The 12,815-nt window shown below is 41.9% G+C and overlaps 2 protein-coding genes across 5 annotated transcripts in view; one reads left to right on the top strand and one right to left on the bottom strand.

The window, feature by feature from the left end:
* The window catches only part of LOC114427064 (disheveled-associated activator of morphogenesis 2-like), a 74,142-nt gene extending 70,107 nt beyond the window's left edge, over window positions 1-4,035 (top strand). For 3 of the 4 annotated variants that reach the window (XM_028394810.1, XM_028394811.1, XM_028394813.1), the window contains 2 exons: window positions 311-481; window positions 575-787. In XM_028394810.1, the coding sequence (XP_028250611.1) occupies window positions 311-481; window positions 575-787 (384 nt within the window). Of the gene's footprint in view, window positions 1-310; window positions 482-574 lie in introns of all 4 variants that reach the window. The other variant, XM_028394812.1, reaches the window with a different exon arrangement.
* Window positions 3,933-11,398, bottom strand: LOC114427065 (interferon-inducible GTPase 1-like). The gene is made up of 4 exons (XM_028394814.1): window positions 11,261-11,398; window positions 10,892-11,026; window positions 5,674-6,166; window positions 3,933-5,156 (listed from the first exon to the last, which is right to left on the bottom strand). Exons 1-4 carry the CDS (start codon window positions 11,288-11,290, stop codon window positions 5,062-5,064), a joined length of 753 nt encoding a protein of 250 aa, XP_028250615.1. The 5' UTR covers window positions 11,291-11,398; the 3' UTR covers window positions 3,933-5,061.
* Between the last annotated feature and the right edge of the window lie 1,417 nt (window positions 11,399-12,815).

Raw genomic sequence — 12,815 nt, 5'->3', positions numbered from 1 at the left:
CACTGATGTCTGCTGATGTCAGATGGATAATAACAGTATACTTCTGCTGAGTGTGTAGGCATGCAGGGCAGGATTGGCTGCAGGCATCGTTCTGGCACAGAGCACTGAACAGCTTGAACCAAACAGGGTGGACATACGGTGGTCAAATCACAACCATCCTCCTACTTGTGTGTGCGTGTGGTTGCAGTTTTGAAGCATGAAGCATGCCTACCTGTCTATAAAAGATCATGCAGTAATGGATGAGCTTTTTTCAGCCATATTTGTCAGCCTTTCTGTTATTTCATGTATTCAAATGTCATGTTCTGTGCAGTTTGCCAAATCTCTGAAGCACTTTGGGGAGGAAGAAAGGAGGATGCAGCCTGATGAATTCTTTGGGATCTTCGACACCTTCTTACAGTCGTTTAGTGAAGCAAGGCAAGACCTGGAGAACATGCAGCGACGCAAAGACGAGGAGGAGAGAAGGGCACGGATGGAGGCCATGGTGAGACGCCGAAACAGCAATTGAATTTTAGTTTCGAACCGACGTTTTAATGTTTTCAACGTGATTTTCATGTCCTCCCCCCTCCCTCTATAGCTCAAGGAGCAGCGGGAGCGGGAACGGCGGGCCAAGAAGAGCGGCGCCTCAGACGAGGTGGGCGGGGAGTTCGACGACCTGGTCTCAGCTTTGCGCTCCGGCGAGGTCTTCGATAAGGACCTAAACAAGTTCAAGCGTAATCGCAAGCGCTCTGTCAACCAGCTAGTGGAAGGTGGCGGTCGGGAAAGGGCCGTCACCAAGGTCAACTACTAGGTCAGGAAAAGGAATGGAAACAAAAATAAGACCAGACACCTAAATACTGCCATGGCATAGATGTATAACACCTTTAATCCAGGTTCTGGAACAGCGATGGCTGACATTGGAGGGGGGTGTACATAATGGCCAGACTGGACATGTGGACAGCTGTGCCGTCTTGAAGGATGCAAAGCTCTCCTCTTCCACAGCCAGCCCATTTGTCCTGGACGTTGAATGAGCTCCTGAGTTGGACAAGCGGGATTGGACGGACAGACCACTGTGACACATTATCCCACGTCATCCTTTTAACACTGTGCTCAAGGTTCTCACAAAACAGAATCAGCCCGCTGTTTTGCTCCCGTTTCCCCTTCGCCACTCCTCTGTCAAGCTCCTGGTGCTACAGAAGGTCCTGTCGGTTCTAAAAAAAAAACAAAAAACACACACACATTTGGGATCAGCCAGTCGCACTGTACATAGACACGAGGCCAAGAGAAAGAAGACTGGACCAGGCAGATGTAATAACCCCAGAAGAAGAAGAAGAAGAAGAAGAAGGGGGGGTCCTGCAGTCAAGCACATGTTTGTAGGCTTTTGAATAAAGGAGGAAGACGGGAAGATTCATCCCAACGTTCTCACAAGCATTCCCACAGAGGGTGCACGGTGCCACATGGGTCAGGCCTCACCCTTCACTCTGACATGTTCTGGCATTGGGCAGTGCCATAGCAAAGAGCAAACACATGTAAATGTATTCATACAAACATACTGCAATTAGGCGTTGATATATATTTATATTTAGATGCAGACAAGCTAATTGCAAAGAGGTTTTTTTATGTTTTGGCATTTTGGGATTTTGTACACGCAATGCATTATTTGTCAGTGTTGCAAGTTCACATTGCTGTTGAAGTGAATTTCTATACATTTTGCGCTTTATGTAAAAGAGATAATAGCTTATACTTTTCGCACCTGTGCTGTCTTTTTTGCACTGTAGCTTTTCAGACAGACTTCACTCTCAGAAGCGTCCTCTGTCTTCTCTGATGACCTTTACATGAAGGAAGGACTTAAAGGCACAGGTACTAACTGGCTGAGGATGTTTCACTCTGAGTTTAACTGGTGCTTTTGACTACATCATTTTTCTTACATATGACATTGTGAGATCAGACCGCACAATGTGTCAGATCTAATGTAATGTCAAGTGTACAACAAGGCACTTACAGAATGGTGTAGACATGTTAGGGTTCTTTAACATCATCCATACTTTCATCTCTCCTTGCAGCTTCTCTCAGATGTTTACAGACCCTGTTGCCATACCAACAAAATGATGCCCACCTCATTTTCTACCAGGATTTTTGTAGATGTATATATGTATATTCAAAGTCTAAGAATGATCCAGCTCCATTCACATAGAGTTGTGTTCAGATGAACAAACAGGAAGTGGTTGTCAGAACTTCGGGAGACACAGAAGCTGATTGGCTGACACTCCATTATTAGCCAGCAAAACACGGCATGAATCACATGAAATAATGTGGCATCGTCCAATTAGTGTTTGGTTGTGTTCATTCCACGTATGTGAAGGGCCACACATGCAGTGCAGGACTTCATTAGGAGGAATGTTGTGATGTATTCTCATTACTTCTCATTTAATCTGGTTGAATTTATTCCCACTGCACTTGACTCAATGAGCACTTGTTGTTATATACAGTAAGATTAGAAAGCCCGAATAAGAACTGGCCCACACGTATCTCAAACTCTTGTCCACATTCTGGCTTTGTGTTTAAACGTTCACCTTTAAGTGCCTCTGATCCTGTTTTCACACCATATTTCTGGCTTTGCAATCAGGCTAACTAGCGCCATCTGGTGGCTCCTCATAGTGCAGTTCACTTTGATTTAGAGCTGACACTTCCTCACTCACCATCTCCTAAATAAGCATGAAGGTAGATAAGTATCAGAGCGGTTTGGCCTGTCACCTGTGCATCCTCTTAGCTTTAATGTATCCTTCATCGGCTTTATTCTTTTAACTTCTCCCCTGAAGCAGAGAGAAGCTGACATGAGACCCACAGCTCAGAGGTTAACCAGCTAACCAAATCAATTCAGTAAAAAGGAGGATGATGACATATGATTAAATATTTTTCAACCAGCATCTCTTGTACATTTGAGCTATTCTATTTCCTGACTTCTGCTCCTTCGTCTTTCCAGTTAATCAGTTAGTATATCAGACCCTTTAAACTCCTAAATTCGAGCTTTAACCCATATTGTAGTGCAGGCTATTGGCCTACTGAGGGGTATTGCAACATTGTCAGTATTAATATGTGTTTGTGTTATTACATGTTTTGGATGTTTTATTTTTGGCCATTGACTGGCTGATTTTGGAGTGTAAAGATGGAAAATAAGAGAAACATGAGTAGCTTGTTCAATGCACTTTTAAGATGGGACATTTCCATTAGCGGCGACATTTTTGATGGCTTGGGCACCTCGCGAAATGAAAAAGGGTGCAAAGAAAGTGTGGTGCAAATAAAAAAAAAAATAAACATGGTGTGTGGAAGAAAGAGAGAGGTGGGGGGGGCAAGTGAAGGATGTCAGAGAGGTGACAGGAAGTGTATCTTCCACAGCCTGTGTCACCAAGAAAAAAAATAAAGAAAAAAGATGGAGGGAAGGGTGGGGGGGTGGATGGGGGTTGTATTTTCTATCACCACCACATTTCTGTCATTTCATGCACATGGCGTTGACCTGCATGCCTACAGAAGGGTGCACAAAGTGTGACGTGTTTATGACTTTATCCTTTAACATTGCCTGCAGAATCGACCCACACCCGTTACACCACAGTTTGTACTGCCTGATTAAAAAGTTGCACCCGTTCTTTGAGCTCGTATCATTGTGTGAGGAGTCAGTATTTTTATGGTTGGAAAAAAAAAGAATAAGTATCCTCCACCGAAAGATGTACAGTTGGAAAAAAAAAGCATTTTGTACACCATTCTTGATGTTTGAGATAAGATTAAAAAAAAAAGATTAAAACATTGAGGAATGTTCCATTTTCCTGTAAATTGTACCTCTATTTATTTGCCTTATTTAGTTTGCTATATTTTGTATGTACACACAGCATTACGACAAAATGTTATATTAAAAAAATATGAATAATGATTAAACTGGTCCGTGTATGATGGATAGTCCTGAGACTTGTATAAGGATGAGAAACCTTTTTTCATTTCTATAATTTTATTTTTCTCACCCTGTGTCTTTTGTAGGGTTACAATAAACCTTTGTCCGTTACAATACATTGTTTTTTTTCTTCTTCACAATAAAAGTAAAGTCCATGTGTGTGCATGTAGAAGAAGAGCAACAATCAATATGTTACCATGTGGAAAACAAGTCATAAATGTTATAACATCATTGTGGAAATAATAATTATATCTGTTGTCATTCCTCACTGTGACCACTAGAGGGAAGCAATCAATAACTTGTTTTACAGGCTTGGACAGACAAAAACTATATTACTGGTAGTGAAGCAAAGCTGTTACAAAGACATAGAAAAGGCAGAACAACAATATTCAACAGAGTTTTAACATTTTGCACATGAATAATAGGATAACATTTCTTTGTATGTTCAAATGAAGAAGGGAAGTTTTAATGTTTTAAGCTGTAAGAAGTTCCTCTGTTGTTTCTGCACTGAAAGAGAAACAGAGACCTGCTGAGGCCCCCTGACACACTGATCAACTATGAACACATATTGGTTAAAATACAAAGCAGAAAAAATATGATTTATCACACTGAACCAAAACCAAAAGCCTTTCTAAAGACTCTCTCTGAATCCTCAGCAAGTATGTCGAGGATGTGACTCAGAACTCTGTATATTGTGATATAAGAGAGGCCCATTGCTATTGGGATTCCAATTATTGGAATGAACCTGGATCTTTCCTCTGCTGCCATTAATGCAGCTGTGCCTGCTAGTGAGGCCATCACTCTGAGGAGAAGTGTAGGAGTGACTTCTGCTGCAGCCAGTGGTGAAACAATGACAGCAAGCAGATCATCATATGACACACCTGTTCTGGCAGCAACCCTCTTCATTGTTGGAATATCAAGGCCAAACCCATGTACATACTGTGTGACAGCAGCAATCAGTATGCCTACATCAGCAGCAATAGAAAGACCAGGAACAGCAACAGCTGCTCCAGCTGCAGATGCAGCAGCATAGTATTTAATTTTGGACTTAAAAGCTTTTTTCTGTTTAGCAATGATCTCCAGGCTGGTGATGGGTGTGGTCATCAGCAGAGCGTTCCTCTTGTGTTCAGGAAGTTCTGTCTCTAATGTCTCCTGTAGCAGAGAGAAGTCATACTCATGGAGCTCAAAGCTGGACACCAGGAAGACCTGGGGAGACTCAAACCTGCATCTTGAAGACCTGCGTTAGAAAAAAGGTCAAAATACAACTCAGACTTTATCATTGTTGTCATTAATAATGACTTTCAGACTAACGAGCAGAACAACAACTGTAAAATACAGCCCAAATATGCAGTTTTAAATATGTAAACAAAAAAAGAAAATTCCATTATGATACACAGTAACAGTTTGTGAGCTGATAGTAAATTTGTCTGTTCAGCAGTTTGTTTGATTTGTAAGATCACATAGTTACACGACAGTTCTTCTTGTCAGACTTAAATCTGCATGAGTGTGTTCAGATAATAAACTGACTTCTATCAGACAGGGAGCTGTGTCAGGTGTGACGATGCAGACAGCAGCAATAAGTCATCTTAGTATGTTTTTCTGTGTTGATAATATTTAATGTTAGCCAACAGTAAATCAACTGTACTTTGGATACATCCTTTATTTAGAGTTAGGGACCCTCAGCACCCCCACTGTAACATTATGCATTGAACTGCATTGTAATGTTAGAATAACATTAAGTACAGAAAGCTCACCTTTAATGCAGTCCTCCTTGATGTCTGTCAGAGTCTTCTCTTTGTTGAAGTTGCTCTTTCTACTCTTTTTCTCATTATATAAATCACTGTCGATCTTTGAGCGGACAAAGTAGAACCTCTTCCCCATCTTCTGAATCTCCTGAGCAAGTCTGACATCATTTTCTGTGAAGCGGTTAGCTGAAATTATGATGAAGTCAAACTTCTCCAGTCCAACTTTCTTTTTGTATTTTTTAGCTGGAATGTTGGTGGTGCCGATACCAGGGAGATCCCAGAAGGTCACATTAGGATAGTTTGGATGGAAGTATGCTATAGCCTCTTTGCTGTTTTCCTTACAACCAGTGAGTGCAGCTCCATCATCTCCATCATTTATGCCTCTGAAGGCATTAACAAAGGTGGATTTACCAGCGCCAGAGACTCCAATGACAGTGATGTTGAGTTGAGTGTTGTTCTGCAGTATCAGTTCAGTTACAGCCTCCATGATGAGAACTAATATCTGCAGTAAAACAGAGGTAAACATAATCATTTCCTTTCATGACATAGCAGACAGTCATCCTTTAATGTCCTGCACATATGACACATCATGCCCCTTTGTTGATGATCTGATACTGTGGAATAACAATTGAACTCTTAGTGGACCGAACAATTAGTAGTCTGTTTCAAAATAAAGTACAGGGTCAAATGAAAACACTCAGTCCACAGTGTTGGATCATGGTCATTTTTCCTATAAGGTCAGACAGACCTCAGCTATCCACTGACTCACCTCTGTGTGCATGCTAATCAGTGAACCAAAGACACAGATACAAACTCAAATATACCATATTCAGACTGCATTCAAATGTTCACTGTAGCTACTACGTCCAATACATGCAGCTACCGGCTGATGCCCAATGTTTGTTTGACGTGTATTTGAATGAATGAAACGGGATTCTATCTTGCCGTAAAATAATATCGGTTTATTAACTCTTGACTCAGATTAAATAAAATAAAGTTTCAACTTCATAACAACAAAATAATACCATTCACAAAGCAATCTTCATACAGTCAAAAAACTGTTTGCTTCCCCATTCATCAGCACCGGATGCTTTAATTTTCCCCACTTAAATCACCTGTGGCAGCCTGTGGCACTGCCACGGGCGCCACCCCTTTAGTGCCCTACGTTGCACTGTTTTTCAGTTAATTTTTATTTTATATAATTAGTTAACTCTTGTTCTTCACCCTCTTTCTTCTATGTTTCTTTCTTATTCTTCCGTACTTTCCGTCTCTGCCCTGTAGCTGAGCGCTGCTAAGCTGGGAGATGGTCGGCCACTGCTGCTGGCGACACCGAGGGAGTAAACTGCAGGTCCGGTGACGTGGACGTCGCTAGCCCTATTAAAGGGGGGCTGCAGCCTCCCTAAAATAATCCAAAGCCCCCCTATAATTTGGGGCAATAGTTTATTTATTATTATTATCTTTATTATCGGAGTTGACCATGTTGTATACGACATGAGAGCATATGTCGCTAATATATCAGGAAAGTAAGTTTTTTATTGGAAAAGAGGACACTTCAGACACTTCTGTGTGATGTAGACTGGCTGTATTATTCTACGGGCAAGTCATTGTCCAATCGGACCATCGAGCGATATCACAAGGGGATCAAATATCCAATTGTAGAGCCTTGTGCCTCTGACTGATTCTCAGTCATCCAGGTCATCATACGTAGAGAAGATTGAAGCAAGGCGTCTGGACTTGTAGAGTTTTCTTGAAGACGTTTCATTGCTCATCCAAGCAGCTTCATCAGTTCTAACTGTTTGGTGGGGAAACATGGTTTATATGTGGTTACAGACCTATGAGGGTGGGTCTGGGTAAAACCTAAATAAACAATAGCACTAAATGTTTCCATACTTACCTGTGATGTTCTGGCTGACTGGGCCAGGTGTGTCTAATGACTGGCTAACGACTATGAAACTGCCGGAGGGGGACTGGTTGACAGCCCTTTGTTCTTGCTGTGAGTATGTGTAAACTTCCTGGGAATGGATGGAATCACTGCATTGTATGTGGTAGAAAGATGATGTCTGAGGCCACCACCTCTGTTAAGGGAAGGTTTTTCCAGCTTAACATAGATGGCTTCCTTGACTCCTCTTTCATACCACCTTTCCTCCCTGTCTAAAATGTGAATGTTGTTGTCCTTTGTCTTTGAGGTGGAGGTGAACAGCTGAGTCTTGTCCTGAGGAGGTGGCTCTCCTGTGTTGAGCCATTCTTCTGTGGAGTGGTTGTTTAGTTTCTCCAATGTACAGATCAGAGCATCCCTCACTGCACTGGACTGCATATATCACATTGCTGTGTTTCTCCCTGGGAATCTTATCCTTCGGGTGAACCAGTTTCTGTCTCAGTGTTGTCATCGGTTTGAAATGGACCAGGATGTCATGGTTGTTGAAGATCCTGCGGAGTTTCTCTGATACTCCTGACACATATGGAATGGAGATGTTCTTTCTCCGCCTGGTGTCGTCCTTCTTCTTGTTGTTGGGGGGTCTTGTTTTTGTGGCTTTGATGAGTGCCCACTTCGGGTAGCCACAAGTTTGCAGGGCCTTCTTGATGTGGTGTTGCTCCTTCTTCTTCCCCTCTGAGCTGGTTGGTACAGTTTGTGCTCTGTGCTGCAGGGTCCTGATGACTCCCAGTTTGTGTTCCAGTGGGTGGTGTGAATCAAACAACAGGTACTGGTCCGTGTGTGTGGGTTTCCTGTACACTTCCACATTGAGGCTCCTGTCCTCCTCAATATGTACTGTGCAGTCCAAGAAGGCCAGATTGTTGTCCTTGGTGTCCTCCCGAGTGAACTTGATGTTGTTATCCACTGCGTCGATGTGTTCTGTGAACCGTTCCACTTCGTTGGTCTTGATTTTAACCCAGGTGTCATCCACATATCTAAACCAGTGGGTGGAGGTGGTTCCACGAAAGGAACTCAGGGCTCTTCTCTCCACTTCTTCCATGTAGAGGTTGGCCACAATAGGAGACACAGGTGATCCCATCGCACAGCCGTGCTTCTGTCTGTAAAAGTTCCCATTGTACTGGAAATAAGTGGTGGTCAGGCAGAGGTCCAGCAGGTCACAGATGTGGTCTGGTGTTAGGTTGGTTCTCTCCTTGAGTGTGCTGTCATGTGTGAGGCACGTCCTTACCATCTCTGTGGCTTCTGATGTAGGGATGCAAGTGAACAAGGAGGTGACATCAAATGAGACCATGGTGTCATCTGGGTCCATTAGGATCTTCTCCACCTTGTTCACAAAGTCCTGAGAGTTGTGGATGTGATGTGGTGTGTTACCTACCAGCTGTCAGCTGTTCACCTCCACCTCAAAGACAAAGGACACTCCTTTGAGGACAACAATGTTCACATTTTAGACAGGGAGGAAAGGTGGTATGAAAGAGGAGTTAAGGAAGCCATCTATGTTAATCTGGAAAAACCTTCCCTTAACAGAGGTGGTGGCCTCAGACATCATCTTTCTACCACATACAATGCAGTGATTCCATCCATTCCCAGGAAGTTTGCACATACTCACAGTAAGAACAAAGGGCTGTCAACCAGTCCCCCTCCGGCAGTCTCATAGTTGTTAGCCAGTCGTTAGACACACCTGGCCCAGTCAGCCAGAACATCACAGGTAAGTATGGAAACATTTAGTGCTATTGTTTTTAAGTTTTTTAAGTTTTACCCAGACCCACCCACATAGGTCTGTAACCACATATAAACCATGTTTCCCACCAAACAGTTAGAACTGATGAAGCTGCTTGGATGAGCAGCGAAACGTCTTCTAGAAAACTACAAGTCCAGACGCCTTGCTTCAATCTTCTCTACTCTGACGTGGTGTATCAAAGATACAAAAGATCAAATGTCTTCTGAAGACAAGAGAAGTATCTCCACTAACTAGCTGAGTCGTCTACACATCTGAAAAGCGGCTCTGAACACAATAATAGACGCGTAGCGGACTGTTATCTCAGCCGGAAGGTGCATTGTTCTGCATACCCCTGTTATACACTGTTATTCTACGACGGCGTATTAGGGCCAATGTAAGAAAAAAAAATACTGACCCGGAAGAGGAGGGGGGGCAATATTCTGAGATTTAAAGTCGTAAATTTACGAGAAAAAAAGTCGTAGATTTACGAGAAAAAAACTCGCAAATTTACGGGAAGACCTCAGATATTCTCTGACATTAGGCTATAAAGTCGCAAATCTGGAGACACGCTGCATGCTGTCACGGTCGCCGTGGAAAAGCTCATCAAGTTGTGACAATGCTGTGAAGAAGACAGCACCGTGGATAACCTTTCCTGCTTCAACCTCCCGACCATAGTCAGGGAGCACAGAGGACGAGCTACGGTGCTCGTGGTTAACCCCCACCGTCACAAACAGCTGAAGGACCAGAGCACTTTCATGTCCTTGCAGGGCGGCAGCTTTGTTCTCATATTCTTTACGCTGTACATATACTTCTTGTTAATAAATCGCCCCTCTCTCAAGCTAACAAGTCATCTTCTCTTCCACTCCTACACAAACACGCTGTCCTGTATCCTGCACACTCACACACAGGTAAGCACACACGTACTCACTGCCTTCCTATTATAAGGCATATAGGCCTACAACTCTCACAACACCGTGATAAAAACTAAAAACTTTAAACAGTTGCTTTTTATCCAGTTTACACATATGTAAACTGTACATAAACCGTGTGCATGTATGCATGTATGGAAACGCGACATAATTCCATGACCAGGAAAAACAGATGCAAATTTCTGAGTTTTTTTCTCGTAAATCTACGACTTTTTTTCTCGTAAATTTACGAGTTTTTTTCTCGTAAATCTACGACTTTTTTTCTCGTAAATTTACGACTTTAAATCTCAGAATATTGCCCCCCCCTCCTCTTCCGGGTCAGTATTTTTTTTTCTTACATTGGCCCTAATACGCCGTCGTAGGTTATTCACTGTTATTTCTTACTGGAAACTTTTATTTGACTTATTGGCGCTGCCCCCTAAAGTTCTCAAAGTAGGCTTTCAGGGAAGCCTGTGTCCTTTTTGGCTGGTGCGACTTATAGTCCGGATAATACGTTCTCTTTCGTGTCGAGACTATCTCTCCAGCTCCCTGTACATATGGAATATGTAGGGTGGAGAGATAGTCTCTCCACTCAGAGAACCAAGGTTATAATGTAACCCATCGGTATGTGTAAAATAATAATAAATATAAAAATGTTAGCTTGTAATTTACCTTCTTAAAACACTCGCCTGGATCCAAACTTATGAGTCCTTCCACAGCAGTGGGCTCGTCTGGTTTGAAAGTAGTTTCACTTTGTGGCCAATAACCTGCAAATGACACCGGGGCGGTGGCATTCTCTGGCAATATCTGTGGTTAGAAAGGAAGTCTAAGACAGACGTGTCCAAGTCCATATTCATATATTTTCACTGGCCAGAAGCCTCCGTCATAAAATCAATAATATGTGGTCCGCTGTTGTCCACAGTATAAAATACACGAGTTTAAAAAAGCAAATTAATATTTCACAACAAGATGGCAGCAAACTCAAAGACTAAGTGACTCCCACTTGCGTGACATCTTGCGCATTAGGACCTTGAGACAGACCTGATTCACTGCAGCTGAGATCTGTTTCATCTTTCGTTTATCGCGGGGGTTAAGTTCCAAAAATAACCCGAAATCCGTGAAGTAGTCAGCTTTGTTGTTTTACAGATATTATCGATGTTTTAAGGCTGTAAAATAACTCACTACATACACTTTTCTCAGACAGGCAGTAACATTCTCACACTTTTCTCTCTTGTTTATTAAACACTGTCAGAGTTCAAACCTTCATAGAAAATTAGGTCCAGTATTATAGAATGAAACCAAAGATCAAAACCTGTTTTCAGTACGCATTCTGCACTACAGGAGACACGGGACGGGAGGAGTTTGATTGACACTGGCCAATCGGGTATCTGGACGCAGAACATGACACAATGCACTGTAAAAAAATTGCATTCAATTTATTTATTTATTTTAACCGTCATGTATCCAAGTCAGACCGTTTTTAGATCAACAATGCATAGTGAAAAAAAAACAAAATAAATATAAAATATAAAAAAGCAATCTCCCGGTTGCCAGCATGTAAAATTCATGCCATGACAATTTGTTGTTTTTACACCAATGTGGCCCCTGAGCCAAAAAGTTTGGACACCCCTGGTCTAAGAAGACTGTCAAAGAAGACACATTAAAATAACTGAAGCTATTCATAAATGTGGATGTTGGAAAATGATGAGTGATTGTTGCACTCTGTTCAGAATGACAGTGAGTCTGTCATGATTGAAATACTGTTTATATATTTATGAATATTTCATGCGATGTTGCAGGCTAACTAGCTACAGCAGTTGGGTAAAGCTAAAGTCACCATGTTAGTTTTGAATGTTTTGAATCCTCAGTACATTTTGTCCCTACATAGACAGTCAGTTTATGTTTTGCTTTTTTTAACTTTTGCAAACTCCTCCTAGGGGAAATGTCCCATCAAGCTGAAAATTTGTGTGCTTGCCCTTAAGGAGTTGGGACCAGTGGTGGAGGAAGTACTGAAGCTTGTTACTTAAGTAAAAGTACAAATACCCAGCAATATATATACTCAAGTAAAAGTAGAAGTGCTACATCAACAATCCTACTTAAGTCTTAAGTTCTTACTTTTAAATGTACTTAAAGTATTAAAAGTAAAAGTACTCACACACCAAATATATACTTACAAAGTTAATAAAACGTTCTAATGAAGGAAGTATTAACCTCATCAGCCTCAAGTAACCTTAACTAAAACACTGTGAGTGATGAAGACAGATCCACAAGACACACGTCATGATTTGCACCATCAGTGAGGAGCGCAGTTAGGGGGGGTATATATGTGTTTTTGCTAATAGTAAGGCAGGTGAAGGTCTGGGTGGTTGAGCTAAGGCCCCCTCCCCACCTATGTGGCTATGCAGACTGAGGTGGACCTCTTGCAGTCTTGCATCTTATGCTTCCAGTTTGGTGAAGTACTGACACACAGGTGTTGGTAAATTTCATAAAGACACTTTAAGCATGTTGATTGACACTGTAAAAGTGTGGTCATAAAGTTGAATTGATCTGTGTAGTGTTATGTTGAAGACAGTGTTAAATTAAAGGTAATTATAGT

This window comes from Parambassis ranga, chromosome 22 (genome assembly GCF_900634625.1).
Source record: "Parambassis ranga chromosome 22, fParRan2.1, whole genome shotgun sequence".
Taxonomy (NCBI): domain Eukaryota; kingdom Metazoa; phylum Chordata; class Actinopteri; family Ambassidae; genus Parambassis; species Parambassis ranga.
The sequence above is the reverse complement of the archived record's forward strand: the minus strand, read 5'-3'. Positions and strand labels throughout refer to the sequence as shown.